Raw genomic sequence first — 21,409 nt, forward strand, 5'->3', positions numbered from 1 at the left:
CATTTGGAGTAAACCAACTACGAGGAGGAGCTGAAGCAAGTGCCTGAGGCTACAGAAAAGAACAGCTGCCCAAAATGGATTATAATTATAACGAAACGTCTGCAACTCTTCAAGGACTCATCAATGGTCTCATAACAAAAATTAACTCCAAGGAAAGTAATTTGTGGGATTGAGAACTTTCGTATATCATAATCGCGAGTGAGACAGTTGAAGGGTGACAATGCTGCATTAGATTACATGTTTGCTAAACGGAAGAAGTTGCAGCTTAAGGATAGGGATGGGGACGCAAGTGTCAGATTTGATGCGGGTGCTGGTGACGACTGTGATAGATTTCTTCATGGTATTCATTCTCTATACCACAAGGTTGCGATGCTTGGGATTTAATGGGATGGTTTCTTGAAAAGTGGTGATAAGAGGGATTATAGCATGTTGTTGCTACACAAGCTAGGCCAGGACGGGTTCGGACCGATGCAGAAATTTAAGTCCGTTTTCTAGGCCTAAGCCGATGCGAAAAATGTGTAAAATTGTCCAAATCCGATCAAAATTTATATAGATGAAACATAAAAAAAAATTATGTCCGAAAATGGGCTTAAAATTTCATGTCCAAGCCTAATAATATTTTTTTGGCTTATATAAAAGTTGAAAAATGTGATATATATTTGCAAGTGATGAAAATTAAGAGTGAAGCCACATAATTCAGTGTTAAGGGTTTGAAATAAAATTTTAATATTTGGTGGGTGTAGAGAGTTCTTTGGTGGAGAGAGGAAGCGTTACAAACAAGTGAACGAGATGTACTAGAAGAAGGTGAAAAGGAAGACTAGAACAAATTAGATAACATTGAACGCAACAACAAAAGGTGGTTGGTAAGGTGGAGAAAAAAAAGAGGAAATCTTGCTGATGATAAGGTTAAGCAAAAAAATATGTTGAGAAAATTCCAAAGAGAGTGCTTTGAGAGTAAAACATGTCAAAACTCCCTTCACTAGTTGTGAAAGACTTCTATTTATAGTGTCTTAAGAACAAGAGTTACAAAAATGACAACTAATAGGAGTAATGAAATTAATTTTTAGTTACAATGAGATTAATGATTAAGAGGGGATGGTGATGATGAATAGTGAATAAGAGTTCACTATATTTTTTAAGGAAAGGAGAAACACCCAATGTTATAGAAAAAAGGTTAAGAGTAAAACTCCTAACTACTTTCATATTTGATTCACCATGCTAAGCTCTCCGAAACATAGCTGTCGAAACCATTTTTTTAAAAACGGGAATCGACTTGGTTTGAAAGTGAAAATTAAAACGGGAGTCGCCACCGATCTTTATTAGGTGTGATCGGATCACCTTTGTTTTAATAAATCAATTTTAGTTTACTAAAACAGTGCCTTTGGTCTATGAAACTTGAGAGAATGGGTTCGGGAGTCGGTTACGTGCGAGGAAGGATTAGCACCCTCGACACGCCCAAAAATTGGTACCGAATTGATTAGTTAATATCTTAATGTCGAAAGTTGAAAATCGGGAATGGATTTTAAAACACAATCCTTTTTATTGACGTCAATTTTGAAAATGCTTGAGTTGCTTGAATCGATTGTTTAGAGATTTCCTTGTCTCGAGATATCAGAGTATCACATCCCGTAAGTTAGGACACAATACCATGAATTCCCGAGCACAAAGTTGTCCCCTAATTTGAATGAGAATTTCATGTGTTTTAAAACTTGAAAAGGATATTTTGCTACTTAGAAACAACGAGAAAATCGAAACCCCGTAAGTTAGGGCACAATTCCTCGATATTTCAAAATGCATGACATTGCCTTATTTGGAAAATTTTGCTTTTGAATAGTAGCGAATGCAATATTCAAGCAACATGTGTTATTTATTTAGGTTAAAATAAGGTGATTTATTGGATAAATACATTGGGGTCTAATTTGAGGTGATGATATGGAATGAAGTATAGTGCGACATGGGACAATTATTCATGCATAAAATATTCCACAAGCGTATGACAATAATACGAACATGAGTAAGCAAATTTGCATACGTGCAATAGCAATAGTTTCACAACATACATTATTTACATGCTGGAATTAGCTATGGAAGAACGACAAGAACATATATAATAATCTAAAAGGTGCGGAATCAATCGAAATAAATAAAACGTATGAACCATTTGAAAAAGATAGCAAATAAGCTTAAAAATAAATAATAGTAAAGAATAAATTTCTGAAACCAATAATGCATAAAACCATTTTTTTAATATATATATAATTTATAACAAATAATATAGACGTAAGTACATAAAGTTTAAAAATGGGTAATACGAAAAAGCTTATAATAAATAATACATATAATACTAAATAAATAAATAGAATAAAGAAATAAAAAAAAGGTTCAAGATAACGAAATAATTTTAAATAAATAGTACATACAACGATTTAAAAATAAAAATGGTATCCTAGAGTAAAACGTAGCAAGTTATAATAACTAATATGAACAAGGGTCTTAATGTAAGGCAAAATAGTATAAAGGACCCAAGACAGATCAAAAAAAAGATTTAAAATAGCATGCGAAAAATTTAAGAATGAATATGCAAAATAATGGAATATAAAAAGAACAAATAGTCTAATAAGAATGAAAATAAAATATGTAATATATGTATGCACTAAAATAATTAATATGTAAAAACTTAAAATAAATAAATATAAAAGAATTCATTAAATAAAAGAGACAAATGCACAAATCAGTATCAAGTTTGAAACTAAATAAAATAATATCTACATAAATTGCAAACGGGGTATGTAATAAAATATAATGAAGCAGTTTGAAATAAAAAGGGAAATGATTAAATTAAAATCAAAATGAAAGAAAAGGTACAAAGTATAACAAAGAAGTGCCATGGACTATATCAAAACGCATTCAAAGCTGTGAGGACGAAATGGGACATTATCCCAAACCCCAAATGTGCTGCGTTTCACCAATCCAGGTCGGGGACCAAATCAATAATGAAGTAAAATAATTGGGCGCTATTTAAAAAAGAAAAAGGCAAATCAGGATTAAATCAAGGGTTAGGAAAGGGAGAGGGACCAAAGTGGGCAATTTCCCATTCAAGGGAGCCACACGGATTCCTCTTACCCAAAACATTGCTGTTTTATTGCCTAATAAAGAAAAAAAAAAGATCCAAATTTCATCTGTTTCATTTTTAGCCCCAATATCCCCTTTTTCTTTAAAACAGAAAACGTTCCTTCTCCATCTCTCCCCCATTTTCTTCTCCTCTTAGCCTCCCCCATGGCCGGACATGGGTTCATCGGAAGGTGACTCCACATTCGCTCCGTGAACGGCGACCGGTATCAAACGAGGCGGGCTTCCCTTGTTCCTTCTCCGAACGGAGGTCGAAGACAGAGCCTTTGCGGCCCACCACAATGGAAGAGAAAAGGAAAGGCCCAGTCGGTTTGTCGGAGCACCCCAAGCAGTGGATCGGAGGTATTTTTTACTCCTTTTTTTATTCTTGCTTCGTAAACGAAGAAATATATAAAAAACCCAGAGAATCAAAGATTGAAACATCCACAAAAATATTCACCTTTCGAAAACTCTATTCCTTTTTTGATTTTAGTGTGCGTACCCGTGAGAAGGGATCTCCTCTGGCTTTTTAAAGCCGGATTACAATATTTTACATCCATTTTTCTTGTCGTTTTGCTATTTGTTTCTTCTATTTGTCATTTTTCTTATTATTTTTTTACTGCTCGCGTGTTTCTCTCTTTGCAGGTGTGTCAGAGGCATGTGAGGCCGGTGGTTGGTGCCCTGAGCGGTGGTGGTGCACGCGGCAGAAGAGGCATGCGGCGGCTGAGGCTGAAGGAGGCTAGGGTTGCTGAAAAATCTTAAGCAAATGGGCTATTATTTGGGCTAGGGTTTGATGTAAATTGGGCTTGGGTAATTTGGCTTTGGGCCGGGCATAATTAGGCCTGTATAGCTGCCCCTCTTTGCTCATTGTCGTGTAACGAGAATGGAGCAAATACTATATAAAAAAAGGCCAATTTTGCCCGGGCTCACCGAGTCTTGAGTTCTCGATCCTTGATCTTCTTTGAATGGCCTCTTGACGGCTTCAATCTGCTGTTGCAACTCAGGAAGGCGATATCTGCTATCTTTAATCTATTCCCTACAAACACAAGGATGCCAAATCTGCTGTTTTCAACTTGTTCCCTACAAGCACAGGGATGCCATGCTGAAATCTTCAATCTGCTTCACTGTAAGCACAGGAAGGTTAGATCTGCTATCTTCAGTCTGCTCCTCTGCAACTTCAGGGAGATAAGACTTGTTTTGATCTTCTTCCGCTGAAACTTCAAGGAAATCTGCTGTAACTTTTAGTTGTTCCAACGCCATTTCAGAGAGAGGATATTTGATTTCCAGCCTGTTACCCTACTACTTAGGGGGTTAAGTTCTGTAAATTCAGCCTATTACCCTACTAATTAGGGGGTTAAGGCCATTCATCTTCGATCTGTTTCCCTACATCTTAGGGCGTTAAGATCTGCAATTTGGTCTGTTACCCTACTGCTTAGGGGGTTAAGATCTGGAAATTCAGCCTGTTACACTACTGCTTAGGGGTTTAAGGCCCTTCGTCTTCGATCTGCTTCCCTACTGCTTAGGGAGCTAAGATCTGTAAATTCAGCCTGTTACCCTACTGCTTAGGGGGTTAAGGCCCTTCGTCTTCGATCTGCTTCCCTACTGCTTAGGGAGCTAAGATCTGTAAATTCAGCCTGTTACCCTACTGCTTAGGGGGTTAAGGCCCTTCGTCTTATATCTGTTTCCCTACTGCTTAGGGAGCTAAGATCTGTAAATTCAGCCTGTTACCCTACTGCTTAGGGGGTTAAGGCCCTTCGTCTTCGATCTGTTTCTCTACTGCTTAGGGAGATAAGATCTGTAATTCAACCTGTTACCCTACTGCTTAGGGGTTTAAGGTTCTTCGTCTTCGATCTGCTCCACTACTGCTTAGGGAGATAAGATCTGCAATTCAACCTGTTACCCTATTGCTTAGGGGTTTAAGGTTCTTCGTCTTCGATCTGCTCCACTACTACTTAGGGAGATAAGACCTATAATCCGGTCTGTTACCCTACTGCTTAGGGGTTTAAGACCCTTTGTCTTCGATCTGTTACACCATTCTTTGGAGAACATGACCTGTTGAATTCGTTTCATGGACCTATTTATGCCAAATGATTAGGATGTCATGATCAGAATGAATCAAATGCTCCTAGCTAGACATGTATAAATGACGTTTGCATGAATGCAAAATGTCCCCTTTTTAATCACTCGTTGTTCATCAAGATTTTATTATTGACGTATTATTCTATCTTTTTCTTGACTGGTATCTCTTGCAGAATACCCGAAGGATAATCGCAATTTGGGATATTTTTCCCTAACTTTTCCAATCCTTGAATTTGGGCGGTTCAAACTACTTAGTCCCGTTTCAGGTCCTTGTATCGTTTAGAAGAATTTCAGAGTAATATGCAGAACTCTTTTTGAATATTATTAGTCCATTAATCATCAAATTAATGAAAGACGCTTGAAAAAGATTATCGCAATAGGCAAGATGGAATTTTATTGAGAGCGAAGCTCAAGATGAACAAGGTAATTAAGATAGCACATTTGCTAAGGTACAAAATGTGAACCTATGAATTAATTACGGTGGCACATTTTGCTAAACAAAATGAATAAGATAAGAATAGGTGCCCCAGATATCGCAGTATGAGCTTCGCTGCACAAACTTCTCGAGGACTTTTTGAACTCGGTATGTGTTTGGAAGACCAAGAGTACTTTGTTGATGCCCCAATATGTAGCATCCCTCCCTCCTGTTAATTCAGAGAAGGAAAAACTGCCGCATGCCCCATGTTCGAATCAAAATTTGAATTGCCCATTCTTGAGTTTTCAATTCAAACCCCTTTGGTCTCAAAGCGCCCTTTCACGGGTTTTCACCTTGGCCTCTCCTTTTTTTTTTAGGTAAAATACCTCTTGACCGAATCCGAATAGGATTAGGTAGGCTCTTACCATCCATCTCGGTCAAAATTAGAGCCCCTCCAGATAAAGCCTTCTTTACCACATAAGGTCATTCCCAATTCGGCATCCATTTCCCTCTGAAGTCCTTTTGTATGGGGAGGATCTTTTTCAATATGAGGTCTCCTTCATGGACTTCTCTAGGGCAAACCTTCTTATTATAAGCCCGCATCATTCTCTTTTGATACATTTGACCATGACGGATAGCCTTTAGCCTCTTTTCTTCAATCAAGTTCAACTGGTCATATCGAGACTGTATCCATTCTGCTTCATCTAATTTTAGTTCTGAAAGTACGCGTAGAGAGGGAATCTCGATCTCAATAGGCAGAACCGCTTCCATTCCATAAACTAAAGAAAAAGGTGTTGCCCCGGTAGAGGTTTTGACTGACGTCCGGTAGGCGTATAGGGCAAATGGTAATTTTTCGTGCCAATCTTTATAGGTCTCAGTCATTTTTCCTATGATCTTCTTAATGTTCTTATTGGCTGCTTCGACTGCACCATTCATCTTTGGGCAATACGGTGACGAGTTATGATGTTTGATCTCGAAATGGCTACAAACTTCCACTATCGTGCTGTTGTTCAAGTTCAATGCATTATCGGATATGATTCTTTCAGGTATCCCATATCGACATATAATCTCTTTCTTTAAGAACTTACTAACTGCCGACTTTGTGACGTTGGCGTAAGAAGTAGCCTCTACCCACTTGGTGAAGTAATCTATGACCACAAAGATGAATCGGTGTCCATTAGATGCCTTTGGTGAGATCGGCCCAATAACATCCATGCCCTACATGGAGAAAGGCCATGGAGAAGTCATGACATGAAGGGGTGAAGGAGGTACATGTATTTTATCTCCATAAATTTGGCATTTATGGCATTTCTTGGCATAGTTGATGCAATCTCCTTCCATGGTAGACCAATAATATCCGAATCTCATAATCTGTCTGGCCATGGTAAAACCATTAGCGTGTGTTCCGCAGACACCCTCATGAACCTCTTCTAGGATTTGCTTAGCCTCGACAGCGTCTACACATCTTAAGAGTACTTGATCCTTCCTTCTCTTGTATAGGATCTCTCCATCCAAGACATAGTCACTAGCCAGCCTTCTTAGTGTCCTTTTATCATTCTCAGTCGCTTGGTTTGGGTATTCACGACTCTTCATATATCGTAAAATACCCTGGTACCAAGGATGATCATCTTTCTCTTCTTCCTCTTCAATGTTGCAGCAATGAGCCGGAGCCTTATAAATACTCATTTGGATAGGCTTCATATCCTCTTGTTTATTCACTTTAATCATAGAAGCTAAGGTTGCCAAAGCATCAGCCATCTGGTTTTCATCTCGTGGAAGGTAGCAGAAAGTGATATCGTCAAACTCCTCGATTAACTCAAGAACCAGCCTTCGATAATTGACTAGCTTAGGGTCTCTTGTCTCCCATTCCCCTTTAAGCTGATAGATCACTAATGCAGAATCCTCATATACCTCTAGCACTTTAATCTTACGTTCTATTGCTGCACGAATTCCCATGATACATGCTTCGTATTCGGCCATATTGTTTGTGCAATCAAAATCCAGTTTGCTGGTGAAAGGATAATGATCTCTATTTGGGGATACCAAGACTGCCTCGATTCTATTACCCACAGCATTTGAAGCTCCGTCAAAATTCAGTTTCCACAGGTGACCTTCTTGAGAGTCTTCTTCCGTGGTCGCAACGTACATTAGGTCTTCATTCGGGAAGTCAAAGCTCAATGGTTCATAATCTTCTAAAGCTCTACTGGCCAAAAAATCTGCTATTGCACTCCCCTTTACAGCCTTTTGGTTCACGTAGACTATGTCAAACTCAGAAAACAAAATTTGCCAACGAGCCATTCTTCCGTTCAAAGTATTTGACTCCATTACATACTTCAAAGGATCTAGTTTCGAGATAAGCCAAGTTGTGTGGTACAACATGTATTGTCTCAGTCTTCGGGTTGTCCAAATTAAAGCACAACACAACTTCTCGATCGACGAATATCTTGTCTCACCTTCGGTGAATTTCTTGCTGAGATAGTATATCGCTTTCTCTTTTCTTCCTGACTCGTCATGTTGGCCCAACACGCATCCCATGGAGTTTTCAAACACTGTCAAGTACAGTATCAGTGGTTTATCCGGGCAAGGTGGCATCAGTACTGGGGCACTGGACAAATAATGTTTGATTTTATCGAAAGTTTTCTCGCACTCCTCATCCCAAACACCTGGATTATGCTTCCTAAGGAGACGAAATATAGGGTCACATTTCTCCGTTAGTTGTGAGATGAAACGGGCGATGTAATTTAATCTTCCTAGGAAACCTCAAACTTCTTTTTGAGTACGTGGCAGGGGTAATTCTTGTATAGCCTTGACTTTATCTGGGTCAATCTCGATTCCCCTCTCACTGACTACAAACCCCAACAATTTTCCTGACCTAGCCCCAAAGGTGCACTTTGTGGGATTGAGCTTTAGTTGGAACTTTCTTAATCTCAAGAATAGTTTTCTCAGGACTTGCACATGCTCCTTCTCAGTTTTGGATTTTGCAATCATGTCGTCAACGTAAAATTCGATCTCCTTGTGCATCATGTCATGGAACAAAGTTACCATGGCTCTCTGATATGTTGCTCCTGCATTCTTTAATTCGAATGGCATCACTTTATAACAAAATGTTCCCCACATGGTTATAAATGTTGTCTTTTCCATGTCTTCAGGATGCATTTTTATCTGGTTATATCCCGAGAAGCCGTCCATGAAGGAGAAAAGTGAGTAACCTGCCGTGTTGTCCACTAGTGTATCAATGTGAGGCAATGGAAAATTATCTTTGGGGCTGGCTTTATTCAGGTCCCGATAGTCCACGCACATCCGTACCTTCCCATCTTTCTTAGGAACTGGGACTATGTTGGCTACCCATTCTAAGTACTTGACCACTTGTAAGAAACCGGCGTCGAATTGCTTTTTGACCTCTTCCTTTATCTTTAACAAAACATCAGGTCTCATCCTTCGGAGTTTCTGTTGTACTGGCCTGCATTCTTCCTTTATGGGGAGTCGATGTACCACGATATCAGTATTCAATCCGGGCATGTCTTGATATGACCATGCGAAGACATCCTTGAATTCCCGGACTAACGTGATGATGTTTTGCTTTATTTCTGCAGCGATACTAGCTCCAATTTTCACCTATTTTCCTTCTCCTAAGCTAACAATTTCCACTGACTCTTTATGAGGTAGGATTTGTTTCTCCTCTTGATCTACCATCCTTAACAAATCAGGAGATAGGCTGCAATTTCGGTCATCCTCAAAATTCTCAGTGTCCTCCATACACAAATCTTGCTCGAAAGGAATCTCTGGGTCATTGGCAACATTGCTCATATCATTGATATCTAGAGACCTGTTATGGATGAAGAAAGAAATCCAAAGAACAAAAGAAACTAAGAATATTTAATTTGTGGTGTGATTATGAATGAAGTAGCAAAAAAAATAAAAGAATATTTGCTTAATATGATACGCAATAATGCATTTTTATTGAAATGACGATATTTGGACATATGCCTATTTCATAAAAGGGTTCTTATTGCCCCTAGGCATAGAGCAATAAGTTTGTTTTGAACATTACACTGAATTAATTCTAAAAGTTACAGGGATCTCCTCCACGGTCCAATTGTTCAAAACACTTCCAGGAATGTAAGGACAAATTCCAGATAAATCTCATTCTTCAGCTTTTTCTTTAGATATGGCGTTAATGCTCCAACTTCCCAACATCTCTTCTGCCACTTTCTGCATTGTCATCTCTTGTTTTGGATAGATAGTTCCTCCGGACACAAACGTTCGGGATAAATGAGGGAAGGTCATTGGTTCCCATTTGACCTCTTCACCGCACAGACGTGCTCCTCTCATCTCTTGCCTTTTTTCCAGCTTCTTCTTCTTTTTCTTCATGTCTGGCTTGAATCCTAAGCCAAAGCGATCTCGTTTTTCTTTTAGCATTGGTATCTCGCTCCTTCCTTGGAGGCACCTTCTAAGTCCTCTTCCCGGCAGGGCTCCTTTGCCAACTGTCAACCGCAGGCCCATCCTCGTAGCTTTGGAAATTTTGGGCATTGGGATCTTGTTTCCTTCGACAATGAATGTAGCATTGACGAATTCTAGCGATCGAAAGGAACATTCTATCACCCCATCGTCCACACCTACGTACGGTGTGTCATTGGTGACGGATGCAATAATATCTTCCTCCGCGTTTATCGTTACCAACCTACCCTCAGTTACCAACTTTAACCTTTGGTGTAGGGATGACAGCACTGCCCCGCCGAGTGAATCCACGGTTTCTCCAACAGGCAATTGTATGATGGCCTAATGTCCATTACCAAGAAGTCCACCTCGTATGTATTTGGGCCAATCAAGAGAGGTATATCGATCCTTCCCATCACTTTTTTTTTCGTACCGTCGAATGCTCTCACGACGTTTTGACATGTCTTCATGTGAGAGTTATCCACTGGCAACCTATTTAACGTAGACAAGGGCATGACATTCAATGCCGATCCATTATCAATCAATACCCCTGGCAATGTGTATCCTTTGCAGCGAGTGGTAATATGTAGGGCCTTTGTAGATCCCATGCCTCCCGGTGGTATTTCATCATCATTAAAGAAAATAAAATTATCCGCGCTGATGTTATTGACCAGACAATCAAGTTTGTTGACAGAGATGTCATCCGCAACATATGTTTCATTTAAAACCTTCATCAATGCACTTCGGTGAGTTTCTGAACTCAAGAGCAAGGCTAGTACGGATATGTGAGCTGGCTGTTTGTGCAATTGCTCCACAACGCTGTACTAGTTGTGTTTTAAGAATTTTAAGAATTCTTTAGCCTCTTTTTCAGTTACAGGCTCATTGACGGGTGATTCAGGTCTGGTCGTCTTTTCCTTTTCTTGTTCAATGACCACAGATTTTCCTTTAGCTGATTCTGCCTTTGTGTTCGGAGTATAACGCCTTCCGCTGCGTGTATAGAAACCCTCGTCTTGACCTTTCTCCGAAGTGCCAACTGGATTCTCCATTCTTGGGATCGTTACGTTGCAGTTGTAATTCCAAGGAACCCTTTTGCTATCCTTATAAGGGAAAGTAACGGGCTTTTAAATTATGACCTTTGGCGCAATTGGTACTCTGATTTCATTGACTCTTGGTCGGGATATAATTACGACCGAATGATTGACCCCTCGGACATTGTTGGTCGGCCCTTGCTCTGACGTGCATACATCTTCTCCCTTCGGGCCCTCGGTGTACTCAAAGAATTCGATCTCTTTATTTTCTATCAATCTCTGTACCAGAGACCTGAATTCATTGCACTTTTGGATCTCATGCCCTTCCTCGTCGTGGAATTCACAATAGTACTTCCCTCCTTCAGGCTTCTCCTCTAAACCTTGTATAAGTAAACCTTCTTCCACCATTTTCTTCCAAACCCATCTCAACGGGGTCTTTACCTCTGATACATCCATCTTAGTTCTCCTTCCTCTACTTTCACTTATCGCGTTTACCCCATTATCTGAATGACTGGGTAACGGGTTTCCCGCCACATTAGGTTTTGTGGGATCATCGAACTTCACAATGCCCATATTTATGAACCTTTCGACTAATTTTTTGAAGGCCGTGCAGTTCTCAATTGTGTGCCCCGCAATTCCTGCATGGTATTCGCATTGCGCATTTGCATCATACCACTTTGGGAATGGAGGTTGCATGGGTTTTAGGTAAAAGGGAGACACTACATGCGCATCGAACAGGTTCTGGTAAAGCTCCCTATACGTCATTGGGATTGGCGTGAACTGGACTCTTTCCGTGTTAGGCCTTGGGTTGGAATCTTGACTCGCGGAGCCCTGATGGCTAGTAGTTACTGCCCTCAGCTGGTTTACTGTGACCGGCTTGGAATAACCCTTATGATATGCGCTCACATTGTTCACCTCGTTTTCTTTCCTTCTTGGAGCCGTTCTCTTGGCATTTTCCCCCGCTTCAATCTTCCCACATCTTACTGCGTTTTCTATCATCTCTCTGGACATTACTATGTCCGAGAAGCTTTTAGTAGCACTTCCTAACATGTGGTTAATGAATGGGGTCTTTAGAGTGTTGATAAATTGCATGGTCGTTTCCTTCTCCAATAGGGGTAGCTGGACTTGCATCGCTATTTCCCTCCACCGTTGTGCATACTGTTTGAAGGTTTCACTCGGCTTCTTTTCCATGTTTTGTAAGGTAATTCTGTTAGGTGCTATGTCCGTCACGTGACCGTATTGTTTCATGAAAGCTTGAGCCAAGTCCTTCCACGAACCAATTTGGGCACGGCTGAGCTAGTTATACCACTTGGCCGCAGATCCGATCAGACTGTCCTGGAAACAGTGGATCAATAGCTGATCATTGTTAACATACCCTGCCATCCTTCGACAGAACATCGTAATATGAGTTTCAGGGCAACTCGTCCCGCTATATTTTTCGAACTCCGGGATTTTAAATTTTGGTGGGAGCACCAGATCTGGGACCAAGCTTAAGTCCTTAGCATCGATCCCGCCACAGTAATCAGCAGTTTCCATTGCTTTGAATTTTTCCTCAAGCCATTTGCACCGATTATCGAGTTGTTTTGCCATATCTACTTTTCCTTTCTCTATTTCTGCCATGTCATCAAGGTCCGGGACAAATGGATTAGCTGGATTATCCTCGGGATTAGAGCCTGATCCTATAGGAATGTTTATTGGTGTCGAGGTATTGGCCTGGTATTGCTGGGGCTTAATAGTGACGGATACCGTTCGTGGATGCACCTCCGATTGTGGTTGGGTGTTTATCGGAGCAAAGCCTGGAGGATAGATAGGGTCTTCATTATTGTTCCCCATGGTGCTCTTCCCTTTCTCGCGTTCTCTAGCCAGCAACTGCGCCAACTGGCCTATCAGATTATTTTGGGATTCTTCCATTTTTCCTTCATATCTTGTTGTATCTTAGCCAGTTGCTCTTGCATCTGTGCTTGTAATTGCTCTTGCATTTCCCTTTGCATTTGTTCTATTCTCTCTAATCTCTGATCCATTGCTTTGGTTTTACGGCGGGTATAGTAGCTGTGTTCGGTTGGTTGATTCTCGTTAGTTTCCAAATTAACTGAAATAATTTTTTTAATCAGGGTCTTTTCGCGAAATTTAATACACATGATGAAATGTAATGCAAATGAATGAATGCAAAAAAAAGAGGCGTTGATTCCAATTCAATTTCATTAGAAGAACTTCACTAGAAGAAAAATTTCTTTACATAGAACGAATGATTACATATACGACTTTACCCTAATGCCCAAAGCCTTAATTTTTCTAAGGAGCCAAGCTAGTTTTCGGCCTCGATCTGATTCTGACTCGTACTTTAAGCTTAATACATCAGCTTGGACTGCCAAGGTTTGCAAGTGATCGGCTACCTCTCGAACCTGAGCCACAGCTTCGCCCATGACATAATCTCTATCTCTAATCTGGTTCTGAGAGTGGTGAAGCTGTTCCCTGCAATGGTCGTTGTTTGCCTCAAGCAGTTCCACTCGAATTTTACTATCTCGTAGTGCAGTCTCGAGTTCTTCTACTTTCCCTTTCAACTCTTCGATCCTGCTCAGACTAGCTTTCAACTCAATTACCGAATTACAGCTACGATGTTGATGAAGTGATTTTTCCAATTCAACCACCCGAGCACGTAACTTCTCCTTTTCGTTTTGGCTTTCTAACAAACTCTTTTTCAGAGTGTCCTCTCGTATTCGGGCATCTTGAAACCTTTTCTCCCAATGGTCGACTCTAGTCTTTTCCACTTTGATCTCTTGACGCCATTGCTTCGACGTTTTACCTAAACCGGTAGTTCTTATTGACATACGCAGCTTCTTGTAATCGGTTTTCAAACTATCCAAACCTTCCTCGGCCTTGTTCTTTCCTTTTCTTAACTTCTCAGCCTCTAGCTTGTGGACATCGACGTCTAATCCCAATTTCATTTTCTCTTCTTCTAGCTGCTCTATCTTCTTCCCCAACTCTGAGTTCTTTTTCTTAAAGTCTTGTTTAATGATCTCTAACTCGGATGGGATAACCCGTAAATGCTCCTCTATCGGTTGAGTATTCCCTTGATTCGGCCTAGGGATGTTGTCGTTGACTCTCCTACCCCACCACCATTCATACCCGGGGGTGGTCATCGGGCCTGTGGTAAATCCTTTTATTCTTCGAGCTTGGTTCCATGCATCTGACACCTCGCGAACCCTCTTCTTATAATTATTGTCTTTATAGGAGAACTCACATTGTGCCAAACCCTGTGTCACTGGTATAAATTGCCTTGATCGATATTGCCTTAACACTATCAGTGGAGCGTATCCAACGACTCCCCATATTCCGGCCAGAGGGACCCAGTCAAAATCACCGCACCTATATAAGATCTCGTCAGGAATCAACCACGGAGCTCTCCATTCAACGTCTTGGGCCCGCAAATTCTGGAGCATAGCTATCCATTTCTCTTCTGAGATGTCGTCCCGCCTCGGTATGGCCACGAATTCCCTTAATGGGGAATAATCCTTAGAGAAAACCCGATAAGAGACCTTCTCCACCCTCCAGAAATGGCTATGGAACCAAGCCAAAAGAAGCTGAGCACAACCAATAAATCTTCCCTCGCCCGCTCTCCGGCATGCATTCAAGGATCTAAAAGTTTCTGCTAGTATTGTTGGGACAGGTGCAGTACCTTTATCAAGCCGATCGAATAAATCTGAGACCGCTTCATCTATGTGTCCTAGCGCATTGGGAAAGATGATCAAACCGTAGAGGCTTAAGGCAAAAACATCAACCCTTTTCTTTGAATCCGGGTGCGCAAGAATCAAGTCCCTCAAATTCCTCCAAGGAATACGCTTACTATCCCCTTTTTGCTTGATGCGGGCTGCAACTCATTGCTCGCTCATCCCCGTTACATTCATCAACTTCTTCAAAAAGGGAGGGATGTTGACAGGTCTTGAATAGGCCCTATCAGCCTGAATCTTCGGGCAATTAAGTAACGCCATGTATTCCTCCACAGTAGGTACTAAATCAACTTCTCCGAAGGTGAAGCAACTGTAAGCAGGGTTCCAAAACTGCGCGAGAGCCCGGAACAAGTACTTGTCCACCTTTACATCGAGCAAATAGGGTAAATTGCCGTAGTTACAGTAAAAGAGTTGCTTAACTTCGCCATTCCAACTTTTCCATATATCCTTTAACTCTTGCAGGTCATTTTGAGTCACACTGATGCGAGTGAAATCCCACAACTTCGATTCATATCCCTCGGTCAAACTATCTCCTTTCTTTTGTTGCGTTCTCTCAGACCACACTCGGACGGCCGCATTATCCTCCACTCTATCAAGAAATCCTTTTTCCATGCTAAACTCTTCTATTTAGTAACCGAACGTAAATCAACACCCTTTTATGATGAGATGCCATGCGAAAACAATCAAAACACAACAAGTTAGTATTATATACAAAGAATAGAATTCAAAAAAAATAAGGAGGAAATAAACGCCTAATAGGGTAACCACTAGGGTTCGGTGTGGTTCTACCTAAGGTAGGCTCCTATGGCTCATTACATGTAGTTCGGTTTTAAGGTAAAGGTACCTGAACCAGCAGATTCCTCGACCCTCGCCCATTATAGGCTCATACGAACCGAGTTCGATTCAGGGGAATACATTTCCCTACGGCTATACGGAGATGAAAACCTCTCGAAGACGCAGGTACGGATGTATCCCGAAAGCAATCCACTATCCTATACGAAGGTGAAGACCTCACGAAGGAGTAGTTTCTCACTTCCACTTAAGAGGGTGAAATTGACCAATAATGCAATATGCAAAGATACATCATAGAACTAAACCACTTAAAGCAAGAATATTATGAAGAAGGCCACGAAAATAATCAAACAATATGCAATGCAGATAATTTAAAACCAATTTTCAATTTTCGGAAAAAGACAAAAATTAACCAATTTAAGGTTTGACTCTCGAAATCCCCAGTGGAGTCGCCAAGCTGTCGAAACCATTTTTTTAAAAACGGGAATCGACTTGGTTTGAAAGCGAAAATTAAAACGGGAGTCGCCACCGATCTTTATTAGGTGTGATCGGATCACCTTTGTTTTAATAAATCAATTTTAGTTTACTAAAACAGTGCCTTTGGTCTACGAAACTTGAGAGAATGGGTTCGGGAGTCGGTTACGTGCGAGGAAGGATTAGCACCCTCGACACGCCCAAAATTGGTACCGAATTGATTAGTTAATGTCTTAATGTCGAAAGTTGAAAATCGGGAATGGATTTTAAAATACAATCCTTTTTATTGACGTCGATTTTGAAAATGCTTGAGTTAGCTTGAATCGATTGTTTAGAGATTTCTTTGTCTCGAGATATCAGAGTATCACATCCCGTAAGTTAGGACACAATACCATGAATTCCCGAGCACAAAGTTTTCCCCTAATTTGAATGAGAATTTCATGTGTTTTAAAACTTGAAAAGGATATTTTGCTATTTAGAAACAACGAGAAAATCGAAACCCCGTAAGTTAGGGCACAATTCCTCGATATTTCAAAATGCATGACATTGCCTTATTTGGAAAATTTTGCTTTTGAATAGTAGCGAATGCAATATTCAAGCAACATGTGTTATTTATTTAGGTTAAAATAAGGTGATTTATTGGATAAATACATTGGGGTCTAATTTGAGGTGATGATATGGAATGAAGTATAGTGCGACATGGGACAATTATTCATGCATAAAATATTCCACAAGCGTATGACAATAATACGAACATGAGAAAGCAAATTTGCATACGTGCAATAGCAATAGTTTCACAACATACATTATTTACATGCTGGAATTAGCTATGGAAGAACGACAAGAACATATATAATAATCTAAAAGGTGCGGAATCAATCGAAATAAATAAAACGTATGAACCATTTGAAAAAGATAGCAAATAAGCTTAAAAATAAATAATAGTAAAGAACAAATTTCTGAAACCAATAATGCATAAAACCATTTTTTTAATATATATATATATATAATTTATAACAAATAATATAGACGTAAGTACATAAAGTTTAAAAATGGGTAATACGAAAAAGCTTATAATAAATAATACATATAATACTAAATAAATAGAATAGAATAAAGAAATAAAAAAAGGTTCAAGATAACGAAATAATTTTAAATAAATAGTACATACAGCGATTTAAAATAAAAATGGTATCCTAGAGTAAAACGTAGCAAGTTATAATAACTAATATGAACAAGGGTCTTAATGTAAGGCAAAATAGTATAAAGGACCCAAGACAGATCAAAAAAAAGATTTAAAACAGCATGTGAAAAATTTAAGAATGAATATGCAAAATAATGGAATATAAAAGAACAAATAGTCTAATAAGAATGAAAATAAAATATGTAATATATGTATGCACTAAAATAATTAATATGTAAAAACTTAAAATAAATAAATATAAAACAATTCATTAAATAAAAGAGACAAATGCACAAATTAGTATCAAGTTTGAAACTAAATAAAATAATATCTACATAAATTGCAAACGAGGTATGTAATAAAATATAATGAAGCAGTTTGAAATAAAAAGGGGAAATGATTAAATTAAAATCAAAATGAAAGAAAAGGTACAAAGTATAACAAAGAAGTGCCATGGACTATATCAAAACGCATTCAAAGCTATGAGGACGAAATGGGACATTATCCCAAACCCCAAATATGCTGCGTTTCACCTATCCAGGTCGGGGACCAAATCAATAATGAAATAAAATAATTGGGCGCTATTTAAAAAAGAAAAAGGCAAATCAGGATTAAATCAAGGGTTAGGAAAGGGAGAGGGACCAAAGTGGGTAATTTCCCATTCAAAGGAGCCTCACGGATTCCTATTACCCGAAACATTGCCGTTTTATTGCCTAATAAAGAAAAAAAAAGATCCAAATTTCATCTGTTTCATTTTTAGCCCCAATATCCCCTTTTTCTTTAAAACAGAAAACGTTCCTTCTCCATCTCTCCCCCATTTTCTTCTCCTCTTAGCCTCCCCCATGGCCGGACATGGGTTCATCGGAAGGTGACTCCACGTTCGCTCCGTGAACGGCGACCGGTATCAAACGAGGCGGGCTTCCCTTGTTCCTTCTCCGAACAGAAGTCGAAGACAGAGCCTTTGCGGCCCACCACAATGGAAGAGAAAAGGAAAGGCCCCGGTCGGTTTGTCGGAGCACCCCAAACAGTGGATCGGAGGTATTTTTTACTCCTTTTTTTTATTCTTGCTTCGTAAACGAAGAAATATATAAAAAAAACCCAGAGAATCGAAGATTGAAACATCCACAAAAATATTCACCTTTCGAAAACTCTATTCCTTTTTTGATTTTAGTGTGCGTACCCGTGAGAAGGGATCTCCTCTGGCTTTTTAAAGCCGGATTACAATATTTTACATCCATTTTTCTTGTCGTTTTGCTATTTGTTTCTTCTATTTGTCATTTTTCTTATTATTTTTTTACTGCTCGCGTGTTTCTCTCTTTGCAGGTGTGTCAGAGGCATGTGAGGCGGGTGGTTGGTGCCCTGAGCGGTGGTGGTGCACGTGGTAGAAGAGGCATGCGGCGGCTGAGGCTGAAGGAGGCTAGGGTTGCTGAAAAATCTTAAGCAAATGGGCTATTATTTGGGCTAGGGTTTGATGTAAATTGGGCTTGGGTAATTTGGCTTTGGCCGGGCATAATTAGGCCTGTACACTCAAGATAGCCCAAAAATCTTACCATATACTGGGGTTACTTCCACTTCTACTTTAGTGAAGTAGTATTATGAGAAGCATTTTCTGCAAGATGAGGGTTGTTCTTGAACATTAGTTATTTTGACTTGTTCCAAATGTGAGTTGCTCTCAATATTGTTGTTTTCAATGTAGAGGCTTTTCTTCACTTTTGGAAGAATACAATTGTTCTAAATAGAAGTTGTTCCAAAAAATGATTGTTCTAAAAATAGTTGTTCTTGAAACACAATTATTCTAAACAAGAGTTGTTTTGAACTTCACTTGTTCTCAACAAGAGCCATTCTCAAATGATAGCTACACTGGATGGCAACTATTCTAACCTAAAGCCTTATTCTAAACATAATTGTTCTGCATGTAGAGCATTTTCAAACAACTGTTGATATGAAGAAAAACTATTTAGGATAATTATTGTTCTTTTGAAAGAGATAATAAGTGAAAGAATGTAGCTACTTGTTTCGAGCTTTGTAACACAATTACCCAAAACAATAGCTAAAACCAAGTATCTACATTGGGTAAAACGTAAAATATTTATTTTAAAAGGACTTAAATTGAATACTTGATAACTGAAACCAACCAAAAGAAATTCCATTAATCAAGGGGGTCAAGGCCTTTGCTTATCCCCTAGTAATACCATTAGATATATAATGATATAGAAACAACAAAAGATAAATAATTTTATTCGACATTAATAGTTAATTTATGGATATAATATTAGAAATAAAGTTTTAGATTCTCTCTTGGACAGAGGGGCGAATCCAATAATTTCTTTAAAGGGTGCTAGAATTGAATTATAAATTTTTTAAAGATCAAAATGTAATTTTGTTATGTATTAATTTCTAATTTTATCATTTTTAAGGGACTAAACTTACTTTTTTTTTCATTTTGGGAGAAAAGTGCAATTTTTCCATACATTAACTTATAATTTAATCATTTATAAGAAGACTAAATTGCATTTTTTTTCATTTTGGAGGGCCAAGGCCCCTTCCTGCGAGAATAATGCACTTTAGCGTACTCGAACCCATGTCTTCCTACATTGACAATAATACCCATATCAATTGAGTTAAGACTCAATCGGCTATTATAATAAAAATTTTAAATAGTAACGGAAGACGTATATAGTAAAATTTTAAATCTAATTCATTAATTCCAAAATCTTCAAAGTAGATACGGAAAATCTAAAGTAATAAATTTTTTAAAACATTTATGTTTCATTTTTAAACATCTGTTAGCTCTTAGTAAAACATTTTATGGGTATATATAGTTAGGTCTAGTTAGCCATTGTTGAATAACCAAGTAGCTTTCAAGTCATAACTCACTAGTTTTAATTTCTTCAATGGAAAGTAAACATGTTAATCAACAAATCGCTGCAATGAGGCAATCCTTCTTTGATGAGGTTTGATTTACTCTTTACATCAAAACATGCATCCATGCATCTATATTTGACAAAATTAAGGATGTTCTTATGTTAAATGTCATACTATTAATTCAGGAGGTCTTAGATGAATTTTTTTCTCAATTGGAGCAGCTAGAGGATCAAAATAACCCCAACTTTGTAGAAGAGGTGTTTACCATGTACTTCAGAGACTCCACTACACTACTAGAAACTGTTGAGCAAGCAATGTAAGTATACATTGATTAAGATGATGACATGAATAGTACTAAGAGTGCTAATCCTGAAAAAATAATTTATGAAGGAAAACTATCTCTATTACTTTAGCTAAAATGGACAAAATCCTTCATCAACTCAAGGGTAGCAGTGCCAGGTAAATTCTAAGAATCTTTATACAAGATAAAAGCCTATCAATGTTGGTCTAATGGAGTACTGTAATTTCTAATTGAAGTGTTGGTGCTAATAAATTTCTAAATGAGATCAACAAGACAAGACAAGTTTTGGAGAAAGGAAACCTAGAAGGGTAATCTTCTCGACTTACATCTATAATATATATATATATGATTTGAAAATGAATGTGATGACATGAATACATGCATATGTAGGACAAAAGCTGGCATTTGGGAGATGCGAAAGGAGTATGACAGTCTTAAAGCCAAGCTAGAACCCTACTTTCAGGTTTATCTAGTTCGACCATTGTTAGACCATAAAAAATTCATTTTTTGTTGCTTCTCCTATGCACAACTCTCACATTGCTTTTATTTATTTATTTATGACAAGCAGCTGAAGCAAGCAAACTCAGTGCCCCAAGAGAAGTGATCATATGGTAGAGTTGAAATAAAAGATGGCATTCCCTGCAAATCTACTACAGTATCTTATATTGTGTTTAGTCTATGAGTTATTACAATCAATGTTCTTTCAAATATGTTTAGATTAAATTAAACATCAAGAGTGTTAATTGCTTCATATAATAAAAGGATTCTCAAGTTTTGAATTATAGGTCTTTTAATGGCTATTGATTCTTTATTTCTGGCCTCATTCTAATTAAACTATTTTCTACATTATTTTCTTAATATATAAGAATATAGAATGATATTTGCAAGTAAAAGTAAGCAGTGTTAAGAGCAGTGTCAACTATTTCTGGTAACAATGAAAAATAAAGATGAACACACACGATAATAGTATTATACATTATATATATGTCCATAATTGAA

The 21,409-nt window shown here is 38.5% G+C and overlaps 4 protein-coding genes and 1 long non-coding RNA gene across 5 annotated transcripts; 2 read left to right on the top strand and 3 right to left on the bottom strand.

Annotated features, from left to right (window-relative positions):
* Positions 1-6,779: 6,779 nt before the first annotated feature.
* On the bottom strand, positions 6,780-7,558 carry LOC121230566 (uncharacterized). Its single transcript, XM_041115476.1, has 3 exons — positions 7,322-7,558; positions 6,994-7,273; positions 6,780-6,820 (listed from the first exon to the last, which is right to left on the bottom strand). The coding sequence occupies exons 1-3, from the start codon at positions 7,556-7,558 to the stop codon at positions 6,780-6,782; spliced, it is 558 nt and encodes a 185-aa protein (XP_040971410.1).
* A 2,187-nt stretch (positions 7,559-9,745) lies between these two features.
* Positions 9,746-11,640, bottom strand: LOC121230567 (uncharacterized). Its single transcript, XM_041115477.1, has 4 exons — positions 11,242-11,640; positions 10,915-11,136; positions 10,489-10,833; positions 9,746-10,381 (listed from the first exon to the last, which is right to left on the bottom strand). The coding sequence occupies exons 1-4, from the start codon at positions 11,638-11,640 to the stop codon at positions 9,746-9,748; spliced, it is 1,602 nt and encodes a 533-aa protein (XP_040971411.1).
* A 723-nt stretch (positions 11,641-12,363) lies between these two features.
* Positions 12,364-12,978, bottom strand: LOC121230568 (uncharacterized). The gene has a single exon (XM_041115478.1). It carries the CDS (start codon positions 12,976-12,978, stop codon positions 12,364-12,366), a length of 615 nt encoding a protein of 204 aa, XP_040971412.1.
* Positions 12,979-17,837: 4,859 nt separating this feature from the next.
* LOC107937680 (uncharacterized) lies at positions 17,838-18,935 on the top strand. Its single transcript, XR_001694738.2, has 2 exons — positions 17,838-18,282; positions 18,568-18,935. It is a non-coding gene; the product is annotated as an uncharacterized lncRNA (long non-coding RNA).
* A 1,169-nt stretch (positions 18,936-20,104) lies between these two features.
* On the top strand, positions 20,105-21,171 carry LOC107937690 (pseudo histidine-containing phosphotransfer protein 2). The gene is made up of 6 exons (XM_016870629.2): positions 20,105-20,198; positions 20,295-20,425; positions 20,500-20,568; positions 20,647-20,718; positions 20,801-20,873; positions 20,979-21,171. The coding sequence occupies exons 1-6, from the start codon at positions 20,139-20,141 to the stop codon at positions 21,012-21,014; spliced, it is 441 nt and encodes a 146-aa protein (XP_016726118.2). The 5' UTR covers positions 20,105-20,138; the 3' UTR covers positions 21,015-21,171.
* Positions 21,172-21,409: the final 238 nt, after the last annotated feature.

This window comes from Gossypium hirsutum, chromosome A06 (genome assembly GCF_007990345.1).
Source record: "Gossypium hirsutum isolate 1008001.06 chromosome A06, Gossypium_hirsutum_v2.1, whole genome shotgun sequence".
NCBI lineage: Eukaryota > Viridiplantae > Streptophyta > Magnoliopsida > Malvales > Malvaceae > Gossypium > Gossypium hirsutum.